The following is a 15,149-nucleotide window of genomic DNA, read 5'->3' as shown; positions in this document are numbered from 1 at the left end:
AATTTTATACATAAAAAATTCCATGGGGATAAAATGTAACATCAAAAGATAGAACTTAATTAAAGCATCTTAGAGGTCAATAAATTGAAAACTAAAAAAAAAAGATGTTAAATAACCGCCAAATTAAAATGATCTCTGCAAAAATTATGACCCACCTTAGTGAATAGATTAGTACATCATCTGTCAAATTTTAAATTGAATTACAGAATAGAAAAATAATTATATTTATAATTCAAAAGTACTGCATCGAATTGATGCCCTCCGACATCACACAACTGCATATTATTGTATAAATAATCGTTTTTCTTTGGTTATTTTTTGTGCAAATATTAATACTGAAAATATAATTGAAAAAACAAACAAAAAAATTTAGAGTCATCCATCAACAGACCTATTATATACATTATTTAAAATATTACTTATTTATAGTACAAATAAAAAATGAATTGATAATTATTATTTGTTAAAATATATTATAGAGATCATCTTTGTATATAGTATGCCTTCACTCTTTCTATACCTAAATATAACATTAAACCTACATAGTACGTACATTCAGTGTGAGTTATTGATCATTAATCAAAGGTATATAGTCGTAGTTTGTACCTACTTTTATTATTAAACATGTATGTAACATAATTAAGTCAAACTCAAGCTTGCAACGGAGGAGAAAATGTATCCAAAGTCGTTAGTATGAGGGCGTATATGGATGATTAGAATGAACCAAAAGATCAAGGGGTAAATTGTATAAGGAATACGTCAAACTGTCTTTTCTATCTTGAAATTGGAGACAGCGACAACGAATAATTGACATTCAAATATTGCAGCCTTTTAATTTTTAGGAAATAACTTCGCAAAGCGAAGAATATATTATATGACTTTTTCGAGATATTCAGACAATCAGCACTTTGGAGGATCATGAAAGTAAATGAAAGGTCTCATTATGTGAAAGAGATTGTGAGTTCGTCTTTTATGAAGTATAACGGGAGAGAAGGACTCGGAGTCGATCCGTGGACTGAGGATTACGCCCGAAGGAGATCAAATGTCATTCTGTAAAGCACGTCGGCTTTGTCTTGCATCTACCACCATTTAGAAAAGAAAAAAAATACTCAGGTGCCAACAGCAAAAAACACTCAGGTGCTAAAAAGTACTTAGAATTTACAACCCTAAAGATGAATATGGTATAGAGCACAGAAAGTTAGAATGGGTGCTAAATTAGGATTTTTTTAAATTTCCCATTCAAAAACAAGATACGAAATTTGATATAAAAAAGGTCATTTAAGAAAAAAAAAATGGAAATATTCCTTTTCAAAAATAACACTGCTCAGCGCAATGCATATGTATAATGATCAAAATTCAGTTTAGAATGGGTGGTTTAGAAAAAAGGAAACCGAAAATTAAAGTGGTAACCCTGAAAATTTAAAGAATATTTCGGGGAGAGAAAAAATAAAGCTCATGGCGTTTAATTAGATCAGCTTCAATCAGCTGAGACAAAAGAGGAAGGAGAAAAGGATGTAAACAAGGACATTTGGTAGAATTACTCGGATGTCGATCCCCAATTCTACAAGGAAAATAAAATTACTTTTTTATATTCCAATTAAAATTAACGGGCCAGCTAAAAAACACAACGGATTTACATCATTACATATAAATTAGTATTGGATCAGCTTAGTACTGATGCCCATATCAGTCTTTTTTTTATCAGTCCAATACTAAGGACTGTTACATCGATCTTTCAGTCCAACAGTCCTAGCTATCTTTTTATTTTCTTCACTCATACCTAGGATTGAAGAATATAGAAACTAAGAAAATAATTAATGATAGGTAGAACGTAAAATAATCCGTTCTAGATACACATATCCTACATGTGTCTTGTCTCTTTGAAAGAGGTTATGAATTACGATGTAACTTCAGCGACTCAAATGACGTAGTTAGTATTAACCACGTAGTTTCAGTTGTTCTAGTTTATACAAAAGACCGATAAGGAATGGTCTTAGGACTGACAAATTTTATTAGGACAAGACTGATAGGACGGCAGTCTTTTAGACCAATCTAACACTAATATGTACATATATTTGTACCAGGTCCGCTCACACTACTAGAGATAGAAATTTTGTTGATCCAAATCCGAAATATCTTAAACTATAAGTAAATTTGTATTATCCAAAAATATCCAGCACAAAAACTGGCTTCGTGTATTTGAACTTTTACGGATCATAAAAAAGATCTGAAGAACTTTCCAGATCTTAAAATGCTTATAGTATTGCTTAATGCTAGAATGAAATAAAATTAGTATATCTCTAGTTACCTTTATTTTATCACACAACCTTTCCTCCGAAAAAAAAATGGGGGAAAGGCCCAAAATCAGAGTTGGTTGTTAGCCAATTTTTCCCCAACAATGCAATTATTATTCAATAGTTCTTGAAAAATGTGAACAGCTTATAAGGAGCTAATTCTAAATCAAGCAATCAACGTCAAGAACATTGATTTCGAGAAAAGAAGGAGAAAGATCAACAGCTGGCAACAAAATACACTGTATATTTTTGTTTTAGCGGGTTGTTTCCACGCGGTTTTTGATGTTTCTCCTTCTTTCCTCGAAATCAATGTTCTTGACGTTGATTGGTTGGATTTGACAATTCGATTTTACTATACATTTTTAAAACAGTTTACCCCTCAGATAGGCAATAATGCATACTTCAGAGGGAGAAGTTAACACTGCGACGACCAATCAAATAACAAAAAAGAAGTAAGACAGTTTATCCTTATCCCATTTTTAAAGTTAGTCTTTTAATTACGAAATACTCCACTTGTCAGAATAGGTAAAGACGTGTCCAATGTTATTATAGCAATAATTCCAATAATAAGAAATAATTATGTTATAATAGTGATGAGTAATAACATTGATTTATTCATTGCTTCGGAATCAGTAATCAGTAAAAAGGTTACCGTGATCCGGATCTTATTTTGTTAAGTTCCTAACTTTGGGCAAAATGATCCTACAATTCTGGACAAGTATCGGTCTAATTTTGCTTTCAGATCAGGATTCAGATGTTTGGGTAACAGAAATTTACTCGAATATTTACATTTATAGATCCACTCCCACCCAGATCCGAGAAAATGTGGATCCATCCCATCTTGATATACTACAATCAGCTCTGCGCCTAGATCGTCTAAAAATATATTTTAAAATATAAATAAATGTATTCAAAATTCACCTAACAAGGAGGTTTTTTATTTATATATAATTTAGTTAATCTGTTGCGCAGGGACCCTAAAATTTACCCATTTACACCGGTTGAAAATAATGGCTCTCCATTACTGCTGCTAAGACATCATTAATTGTGTCTCTCATGCGTGTCCATTATTTGGCATATGAAGGGGCGTACGCAGAATAATATTTTGAGGAGGTTTTTTTGAAAAAATCCAAAAATTATTTTTTTTTCCAAAAAATTTAAAAATTAAATTTGTTCGAAAAAAATTTCTAAAATCCACAGGTATTTACAATTTTTTTTTTTTAATTTCAAATATTAAATATTTTGGGAAAAAAATTTCAAGTTACATTTCAAATATTAAATTTTTCAAAAATCCATAGCTATTCACAGAAAATTAAATTTTGGGGGAAAAAAATTTGGAAAATTAATTTTTTGGAAAAAAAAAAACATATGTTAAATTTAGAGTAAAAAGCAAAACTTATTAGTTTTTTTTTGTGGGAGGCTACAACCAACAGACGCCCTGATATGGGCCACAATCGATTCAATTCCTTGTTTTCAATTAACTGGTTCACCACCAAGAAGATTTCTAATAATATTTTATACTTGACTTCCCTTACTTCAGTATATCTTTTCACAGTACCATCTGTGACCTTATCCCCCCCCCCAAGTTGCTTAGAAATATTATTTATTTTATATTATCTAGGACAAAGTAACATTTTCTACTTCAATAAAACCTTTTTAATGAATTTCTATATTCTATTTACTTGAAGTAGCCTCATTTTCCATCAGAATCAGGGGATTTATTAACTATGGAAAAGGGATATAATGGAAGTATATTTTCAGAAATACAAGGCTCGTTTATTGCAACGTACGATATATGGCACTACTGGAGCGTATCGATGTTATATTTAGTGTTCTTGGAAGAACACAAACAAACTTTTAGTCAGATCGGTCTATTTCTTTCTGTTTGGCATTACTTTGAATCGAGGGATCGGCTGGAAAGATTGTGACTGTCTTTTGAATTTGTAAGGAATAATCCTCATCGAGTATCTGGAGAAGGGTAAAACTATTAGAGGTGCATATAATTCATTGCTATTGGACCGTTTGAAAACCGAGCTGAAAGCAAAATGCCACAAAAAAGTAATTTTCCATCACGACAATACACCAGCTCACACCTCAGCAGTTGCAGTCCCAAAATTAATTGAAATAGGCTTCCAACACGAGATGTCCACAGCACTAGCAATCACACACACCTTGACCCTTCTGTCATTCATCCCCTTATGATGGATTCTATTAACGATTTCAGGATTAGTAACCTCAACAGGGTGTCCAGAACGTTCAGCGTCACTTGTGCCCATTTGGTTACTCCAAAAATTATGAAACCACTTATAAACTGTTCTAATCGAAGGTACAGAGTCCCCGTAATATTTATCAAGCTTCTTTTTAGTCTGCTCAGGTGTGTTGCCTTTCATTAAGTTGAAAATCACTCCACCTTCTCCATTCAAACTAATGCCAAACATAAAAAAATAAACCGATCTCACAGGAAGTAGGTGTGTGTTCTTCCAAGAGATGCTACAAACTAAACATAGCCTACATAAGTCCAACAGAATAATTCGTCAGATTCATTTGATTTAAGAATTATTTGTGAGACAATTATCAATGGGCAGTAGAAAGTTGCTAGATTTAATGCTTGGACGCAATTGGCAGGAGAAGTGAACAAACCCCTCAGATTCTATATAACTCCAATTCGTCCCCCTCTAGATTTACTACATTTAAGAAACCTTATGTATTCATAATTACTTAATCATCCCCATCCATTTAAAAATCATAATATTTGCGCCCCTTAGCAACACTGCGTGTCATGACATTTGAATTAATCTAAGCTTTACTTGCCATGGTTTCTTCAGCGTTCATTTTCAATGGTGAGATATTGAGATTATTTCTTGTCAAAATAAAATAACAAGAAAAAATAAATCTCCCCCACCCCTCCCCCGAATACCATTGTACATACTAAGTAATATACCTTAACCTCCTTTCTAACCACTACACAACACAAGAAACAAATGGACCAGCGTGCTCCCTTTCTGACAAAGCAAATCTGACAGTCAACTATCCTTTACATAGTTATTTATTGTAGATTTGAGTGGTACATTTAACAAACAGCATAGACCTCCGGAGAGTTATACCTTTATCCAGTAATATCTGAAATGAATGGATGACCCTGAAACATTGCTCTCTCATTATTTCCATCATCCTTTTAGAATAGTTTTTATTATTTTAATAGTACGCGCATCTATCAGAATATGGACGTGAGCAAAGAAGCACACATCTATGTTCGACTACAATAACAAATAACAATTAAATTAATATTAATAATGATGAAACACCAAAAAAATAAATATCTCTATGAGCCTCTACTTGTAGTCCATCAAAATTGAGGTAGGGTTAATGAAAAACTCTTTATGATGTTTTCTTTGTGTCAACTTCACTCTTCACTTGCTTGGGTATGAGTGCCTTTTTCAGCGGTATGGAATAGATGGGCCACAGAAGAAAAACTATATAAAGTATTCCTCTGGTTTTGAACAAAACAGGAATGTATTTGGAATTCTGCAAGAGTGCAAAGGGAAGAAAACAGTGGGGAAGGAAGAACAAAACGTACAACTTTCCTACAACCCACATTATCGGTGATGCTCCAGGAAGTTTAAGCCACTCTTGTATACGATGACTCTTTTTAACTATTGCTTCCATGTCTTTTTCGAAATTCATCACAATAAATTCATTGAAAAATGTCAAATAGTAGCCTGAATGAATTCCATGCCATAAGGCCAAAAACCAAAGAGTAATAAATTGACTTAAAAATCTATTTCCGAGAAACTTCAACCTTTTGTAAATATAGATGGCGACCCAATTGTTGGTGTTACAGTTAAAAGATGCAATTATCTGGAAAAAAGAAGTACATTTCCCTAAGTTCTACAATCCAAGTCAAGAATAAAAATTACTTACATCGCCAAATTTAGCGGCACTTTCGAATAGACGGAGCTTCACATTTGCACCACCATTCCAAAGAGGTTGTTCATTTGAATCCTTACCATTATAAGAAAGACCAGAGAGTACAAATGCTCCCTCAGAAAATAACCAAACCCCAATATACTTTGATAAAATCCCTTTGACCCAACAAGAATACCAAAAGCTTTGACTCCAAAAATTCATATTTAAGAACTCGTCAGTTGAAACATACTCAAGTGGGACATAGTGCGAAGCAATCACATGGATAAGTAAATAGACAAATCCAAGAAAACAACGCATTAATCCAAATGAAATAGGAGGTCTCAAATCTTGTGTGATGTTACGTTGAATAAAATCTTGATACTTGCGCATTGAAAATTGTGGACCAACAAAGTAACCGCCGACAAAGAAACATTGACTAAAAAGTTCCAAAAGTGAGGGCATCTTCAATAAGCGATACTTCATTTGCTCCGCAGACAGTGAATCCTATTTAAATATCATAATTATATATTCATTTAATATATCTAAAAATCAAATGAACCAAAAATATATATAAAACATACTTTAAAAATGTATAATTATTTTATCATATTGTAACATTTTTCGCTCCCTCAGAATTGAGAAGAAACAAAATATAAGGATTTGCCCTATTCAAAATGTCATCATTCTTTACGGAGCACTCCCACTCAAGAACTTGTTATTTTTTTACTTTCTCAGTAACAAGAAAAATGAAAAAAACTATATCTCCTTGCATAAAGGGATCCTCAGAATCCCCCTCCCCATTAATATTAACCTATTTATAAAAATCGCGACATACGCGTAACAAAATACTCTAAATGGTCATTGCAAATTTATGAAAAGAAAAAAAGATCAATCTAGAGTTTAGATAGTCCAGATATATTGGGAAAATCTTAAAAGGCTGACAGTGCCGGAGGCTTTGGCAGACCCGGATGACCTCATGCAATCAAGTTTTGCCATTGTACGGCTAATGGATTTCTTCAGGACCCCCTAGAGACGAATAATATGCGGCACAGTCCTCATATTCGACCCTCCCCCAGAGATAGAAATCGCATGGGTGGTTCAGGTCTGGAATGTTAGCAAGACAAAAATCCGGGCTCCAAAAGTGAGGAGATTTTATGGTCAATACATCCTATATTATTTTGGCCTTCTGGACAGGTGCATTATCTTGTTGGAAGGTGTAATGTCTTCTAGGGAATGTATATTAAAAGCGCAAAACTAGTACGATGAAAAAGCTGGATCCGCACGAGGTCGTCAGGGTCTGTCAAAACCGTGTGGACGAGGTTATCAAGAGAGCTGGATTTAATTATAAACCATTGAATGTGATTAAGTGTGGCCTTCAAATAATAATAAGATTATAGTTGTACTCCATCTTGTTTCTTAGTTATAAGCCTTTAAATATTTTCCCAATTTATATGGACCACCCTGTACATAATAGTATTTCATTCCGTTACTTATTTAATATTCAACCAATGATAACATGGGTTATTTATTTAGAGAGTTTTCATATGACGTCAGCATTGTTGTTAATATTTGTCATTTTGAGGGCCTAATCAACCAAGTTTTTATAACAATGAAACCCTTCTATCATTAATATTAAGGAAAATCGTGAACTACTGAATGTAAAAAAATAAGAATTAACAAATAAAATAACTTAAACATTTATCCTCAGTCAAAAATCTATATCTCTTATTACCTAGTTTTATTATATGAGACATTAAAATGTATCAAATATATGTTATCACATCGTTGTGTAATCTTATTTCCATATTGTAGATAAAAATTAATTATTACAATTGTAATAATACTTTTCTCTCATTATCCTTCTTTTTTCGTTCCAAAAAATGTACAATTAAGACATTTTATAGGGATTTTCACTGCCTATTACAATGATTTAACTGAAATATGGCAGTCTTTCATAAGCATAAAGTAGAAGTCAATGCGGGTATTGAGTCTGTTTTCATTTCTAAAACAATTTGATGAAGTTTTATCAAGATTTATTATAAATTTGTTCATTTTATGAAGTAAAAATGTTAACTCTGAGCCCCAAGATGGCGTCTCCTTCATTTATAATACATTTTATGACGTCATTGAACCCCCTCTATATATAGTACAAGTTGCAACTTGTACAAAATTACAATTTATACACGAAATATATATATATATAGTCCTATATAAATATAAATGTCACGCCATTTTTATCTCAGGGAGAGGGTCAACCAAGAGGTCTGTGCCAATATATATTTTTTACAAGTTGCAATCAAAAAATGAGATGAACAATTTACAGTCCTGAGTACATGAGGATTATGGAATAATTACATTTTATTCCATTAATGCTCTAATTTTCGACTATTTAAAAAGAAATTACTCTAATCTAAGTATGCTGTGGCGAAGTATAAAGTTTAAATGCCCATTGTTACCTTACTCATAAATACAAAATAGCCATGTGATTTTAATAGAATGAAAGACAAGATAGGTTCAAGATATAGTTGGTCATTAGAATGACTCATGTTGTAATTAAATACTGCCCTTTAGGACGAAGAAATTGCAAATTGTAACCAGATGATTGGTTCAATATGTAAAATGCTACGTAGAGGCAATGAATTCCATTGAATCATTGTGAGTTAAATTGAAGAAGAAAGGGGAATAGAAATGAGTTGATAGAGGAAGGGATGAATGCTCCTTCACTTACCTCTGGTTTTGCACCGTCGTATAAGTCAATCGCAACAGCAATAAGCCTTAGACACAAGACGCAATGAGGCATCGTCCAAGATAGATCATAGCTCTCCGAAGAGTTGGCAAAATATCCGACCAGGAGATAAACCATGTTGAAAATGAAAACGATGAGAGAAGTGATGAAAGTGGGACGGAGGAAGAAGAGTAATCCGTATGAAACCAGGATGCAAATCATTGAGTGAAGGATTGCCGAGGCTCCGAATGACCAATAGGCGATACACATACTGAAAAACACGATATACAGATGCTGTAGAGTGGCAGATTGCTTCGTCAAATATGAGCGATAAATCAGCATCATTGGATAAGCAAATAATTGGCCCAAGAGAAGACGGATTGCCGCATTGGAAGCTCCAACGGAGGCTGCAAGGTCCTCAGTCCCATACATGGTTCCTTCAATACTTCTAGATATACATTCAAACTATGTGTAACACAATTATCCTTGCGAGAAAGAGTCTACACAAGGACGAGATCCAACTCGTGAGAAGAGATATCCAGCACAGAAATTATTACCCTCTTTCAACTGTTTATGATTTCCTCTTCTCTTCTTTTTTCCTTCTCTTTTCCACTTTATTTCTCTCTTTTTTCTCACTAAAATGGACATGGAACCCGCTCTTTTTTCATGCTTGACGAAAGTGCAAAGGATTTACTCATATTAATTAACACACCTGCTCTAAATTCAGAATTGAGCACATCATATCTTGGCCATTTCAAGAAATAATAAAATCCTTTGCGTAAAAAATTTAATCCTTTAATAATTATCATTTGATTGACATAGAATATGTATTATATATATATATACATTTTTAACGCGGGTTTGATAATGGAACACATATATTATACACCAGACACAAGCCAATTTCTGCAAATGGGCGATAGCAAATCCATTTCCTATCCAACATGGTTTCAAAAATTGTCACGCAGTAGTAATAACTACTTACTCAACACTTTTTTAATCAGATTGTATCTAAATGGTTGAAATATCTAAGCGAAAAACTTAATTTCTGAAGCAAATACCCCACTTCATGCAAATAAAAACTATTTCAAAAATTATTGAACATCTATTTTCCACCCAAAAGTTTGATTGAATTTCGAATGCACTTCATTTTATCTTTGGTGTTAAAGTGTATTCGAATATATGTGTTTTATTATAAAATTGGGTTAAATTAAAAATATATCATACATACATTATGTGATTCAAATTTTAATTGTTTAATGGTCAAACTTTCTATTTAAATAAGTTTAATTATTTTTGGAAATGGGTAAAATATTATAATCTGTTGAAGTTTCAATTTACTAAATTTATTTAATGAATATGAGAAAATCAATTTGTAGTTCAGTCAAAATGAGTGCACGCTAATGTAAATTATCGTTCCATATTCCTTTAAGTGTTCCCTGGCTTAGTGTATTACTTATTTAACTTAGTATCACTCCATACAGTCAAAACTGCTTCAACATTCAACTTGCACTCGCAAACATCACCGTGTAAATAAAATATTACAAGTATATTAAGTAGTTATAAGCCACGAGTAAAACTCGTCAATTGGTACTCGAGTTTTCTGAAGTAAACAATAAAGAAACTAAAAACTCAGATTGTATTGTTGACAATGCGATAATTTACACGTAACTCGTCACAACTTATGATTCCTTCTTTTTCAATCACATTTCGTCTACACACGAGGAAGAAATCTCTTAGATCTGAGCCGATTAAAAATGTTAGAGTAACTAATAGAAAACATAATATTACTTATTAGAGAAGGGAAAACCATTTTTAAAAGACACATTTACAATAACTCTTTAAAAAATATTATTATTTTTAGACTGAGGAGTTTGTTTGCGTGCAAAAAGTACACAGGCGAGTAAGGGGTATTCAGGCAACTAACGATTTTTAAGGCAAGTAACATGTATAACTCGTAATTACTCGAGTATTTTTTAGAAACTCGAAAATACTCTAATAGTAAGGTTCACCTCGTGACACATCACTAATATTAAGTCAAGGAGTACTTATCGTACATTTTGACCACGTCTAAGATATACATTTTTGAAATCATCCAAGATAACGCTTCCATTATTAAAGTATTTGACATGTGCTATTAGAAGGCTATTTTTTTGGGATAAATCCTTTTGCCTAATCTATCCTTCATTTATAAATAAGTTTCATTGATTTTCAAAGGTGAAAAGTAGAGACAATATAAAATATCGTATGATTTGGGGGATTGAAATCATACGATATTTTATCTTTGCTTTTACATAAGAGTTCTCAATTCCATGTTAATATTTTCTAATCTCATGAGGTTGGGCAGTATAAAATATGACGAATGTATTAATCACACACAACGATTCTATTTTCATAATCTTATTTTGATATAGGTACAGATTACATTACTTACTATTAATATTTTGAAACATACTTCATAGTATTATTTCAAACACATGAGTTTGCTTAAATAACAACAATCGTCATTTAAACGACATTATAATTAAAACATGTTTCGTACAGAATGATCAGTCTTGATACTTTTTGTAATAACAACATGATCATCATTTTATATTTTCTAAAATTGTTATCAATATTATTTAATTTTTGAGAAGTGAACATTCAAATAATATAAGTCATGCATGAAATATGTTCGGCCCAGGGGCGTCTGCAAGGAGTGGGCAGGAGGAGCTGTCACCCTCCCCCCCCCCCAAAAAAAATAAGGAATTTTTGTTTTTACTAAAAATTTAATATTTGAAATTTAATTTAATTTTTCAAATTTAAAAAAAAAAAATTAATTTTCAGTCAATATCTGTTTCTCCAAGAAATATAATATTTGAAATTATTTTCTGAAAATTAAATTTTTTGTAAGCAGCTGTGGATTTTTGACATTTATTTTCTTATAAATGAATTTTTTGAGAAAATCTATAGATTTTTGCAATTTTATTACCAAAATTTAATATTTGAAATTTTTTCTTTTAAAAATTCAATATTTTGTCGCTACCTGTCAATTTTTGAATTTTTTCCCGAAAAATTTACTATTTGAAATTGGTATTTTTAAAATTTTTTTTCCACAAAAAAAAAATAATTTTTGTCAGCTGTTATGGGTTTTTGAATTTTTTTCCTACCAAATTTAATATTAAATTTTTTTTTCAGATACATTTAATTTTTGGATTTTAAAAAAAATTATATATCAAATGCCAAATTCCCCTCAACAAAAGAAAAAAAAATCCTGCGTACGCTCTTGCTGTCGATAAGTAAAAAAAAAAAAAAAAACCAAAAATAAACGTGGTAAGCCTGACATTTTGAAAAATATTTGGGATGAGAGCAGATGAGCTGTCATGACGTATTATCAGATTAGCTCCAAATTTTATAAAATATAAAACTAATAAGTATCAGTGTTGGGCGTAACGCGTTACAAAAGCAACGTGTTACTGTAATAAATTACATTAGGTAGTAACGGAGTAATACAACGCACTACTAAATATATTACGGTAATCGGGTAACGCGCGGTCAAATCCTAGTTGTCTCACAGGCGAAGTGTTTTCGAATAAACAACACAGCTGCAACAGCCGTAAATAAAGAGGAGAAAAAGACAGTTTTTAATCAACACAAGAAGAAGACGATTTGGTTTGGAGATTTCAAAATGGCAACAGTGAATGATAATTCCAACATTTTCTAAGTGGATTTACTCGCATTACTTTCGATTTATCAGAGAAATAGAAAATAACCTCACATTAAGGCGCACTCTATGTGCTGGTGGGGAGCCTGGTACTAAGTAACTTATTACTCAACACAGAAGGTAATATTGCAAAGAAACGAATTACTTTTAAATGCAAGTAACTAGTAATATGATATATATTACATTTTGGAAGTAACTTGCCCAATACTGATAAGTATAAGGAACTACCTATAGTCCCTTGTATTGCCCAAAGTTAGTGGGTGTCGACGAACAGGCAAACTTTGTTTTTATAGAATATAACTTCTATAAATATTCAGGGTTACCCTCTGTTTTTCATGAGCACACTCACACGTAGTAACTCCATACTTAGATGTTATCTCCTCAATTATGATAAAATCATAATAACAGCTTCATGAAATGTGATGAGCTAGAAAGTATTTTAGTCTCTAGAGCACTACTTGGCTAAAGTTTAGCTACATAGGCTCGTTGCAAAAGCTCATTCAATGTAATATTCGTTAATTTCTATTTTAAATAGTGAACGTTCCTTTTTTTTAATATGAACCTTAGCTACACACGCTCGTTGTTGAAAAAGAGTCCTCAACTCATTTTTTATACAACTCTATAGTGTAAAGAGTTGTATAGAATATTAGTTGATGTAACCGCCTCACAGTGCTTTATTTCCCCCCCAAAAGCCGCCAAAACTATAAAAAATGATATTATATATTGATTTTTACAATTCCAGTTGTAATTTAAGTTTTATATAGCTTATTTATCAAAAATACATTAATTCAACCAGGCTTGTGAACGGAACGCAAAATTGAACTACGTTCCATGGAATGTGCGTTCAATGAACGGAACATAATTTTTATTTTTTTTGAACGCTGAACACCAAAATTGAGATTTTAACGACCCCTTGCAATAGGTGAAAGTAATTTCAGGAGGGGTGTAGTTGTCCACGGGATAAGTATCCTAGAAACACGACTATGCAAATTAAGGGGCATTTTTAGAAGTTGGGGAGGGACCTAAAGCCTTCACCCCTGCAGACGCCCCTGATATTAATATTCATGTAATTGTGAATAACCACTCTAAAAAGTATAATTTATAATTTATTTGTTGATACAGGCCAAATAAACGAAAACATAAGTTTACTCTATCTCATCAGATTCATCGTTTACTTTATCAATATAAATATTGATTTAGTATTTGCCAATAACTTTTGTTTATATCCTTTGGAATTATATTTTCGAAGGTGTAATATATTAAGGGGTCACTAATTATCAGAAGATGGTGAATCTGATCTGTAAGGGTTTTATTTCTTCATGATTTTCTTGTACGATTAAGTCTGGCATTTCTAATTTCTTTATTTAATGCTTAGCCCAATTGAAAAACAGATGACTTAATTACTTGTTTTTCATACATAAAGACTTTATTGATAGATGGAAGTATAATCTACCAATTATACCGGTAGTTGCATAAATACGCGGACTATTTGTGGCAAATAATTAAATGTGTAATAAAATTCGTATGACATATTTTTTTGAGAATTATATAATAGATAATTTATTCTGGTATAAAATTTAATATAATTACAGAATATAACCGCCATCAGCTGCTATGACACCCTCCAAGCGCCCGCGGAAGGCCTTGCACATATAGATGATGTAATGGTCTTCCATGGCTGCCCATTGCTCATTGACACTGCCCTTCAATGATTCCAAATTCGGTTGGCGGGTAGCACAGGCCTTCTTCTCAATTTGCCACCACACACTGTAGTCAAGGGGATTCAAATCAGGTGATTGAGGTGGCCAAATGTTTTTGTTCCAAAATGGCATGTTGGCAGCGAGCCAATCCTGAGTCATTCCAGAGGTATGGACAGGTCTTTCCCTTCCTTGACAAGCTTCTGGACCCTGAACACAGTAGTCCAGGATAGTCCAGTGTCCTTGATTATCTCCTTGACAGACCTACCAGCGTGGAGGAGAGTGGCAACCATATGACGTTTGGCCTCGTCATTCATCGTAAACGACTTTGTTTGACGTAAGTAAGAAAAATAAAAACAAAGCCAAAAGATTTACAGAGTTACTTGTGCTGAAATTTTTTATTTCCGATCACGGAACATCGAGATATAAGCGTTTCAAAATTAGTCAGCGTATTTATGCAAATACCGGTATTGAATTATTGGGTGACTGAATGGAGAAGGGGAACATGTTCAATATGGAGGGTACCGTCCTAAAATAAAAATAGAGATAGCAAAGATTTAACCATGACGAAAGTTGTGTCTTCGCAATAAAAATGAACATGGATACATAGTTTTGTGGGGCACCTACCTTCTATATCAAATGGTGCGCGCGCAAGGCTTTATTGCTTCTCGAACCTTTGGAAAAACCCTAGTTAATTATTTTAATAGGATATGGTAATAATTATGTGATAATACACATATTATATATATATATAAATTTTTTAAATGAGCATTAAAAAAATAAATTACTTCATATGGAAACCTTTGAGCGCCAAATAGAAAAGA

General features: G+C 32.5%; 1 protein-coding gene across 1 annotated transcript; it reads right to left on the bottom strand.

The window, feature by feature from the left end:
* Window positions 1-5,464: 5,464 nt before the first annotated feature.
* LOC121117693 (lysophospholipid acyltransferase 5) lies at window positions 5,465-10,442 on the bottom strand. Its single transcript, XM_040712162.2, has 3 exons — window positions 8,929-10,442; window positions 6,216-6,704; window positions 5,465-6,152 (listed from the first exon to the last, which is right to left on the bottom strand). The coding sequence occupies exons 1-3, from the start codon at window positions 9,355-9,357 to the stop codon at window positions 5,673-5,675; spliced, it is 1,398 nt and encodes a 465-aa protein (XP_040568096.1). The 5' UTR covers window positions 9,358-10,442; the 3' UTR covers window positions 5,465-5,672.
* Window positions 10,443-15,149: the final 4,707 nt, after the last annotated feature.

The sequence above is a fragment of the Lepeophtheirus salmonis genome, chromosome 5, assembly GCF_016086655.4.
Source record: "Lepeophtheirus salmonis chromosome 5, UVic_Lsal_1.4, whole genome shotgun sequence".
NCBI lineage: Eukaryota > Metazoa > Arthropoda > Copepoda > Siphonostomatoida > Caligidae > Lepeophtheirus > Lepeophtheirus salmonis.
This window is presented reverse-complemented; position numbering and strand designations above follow the sequence as displayed.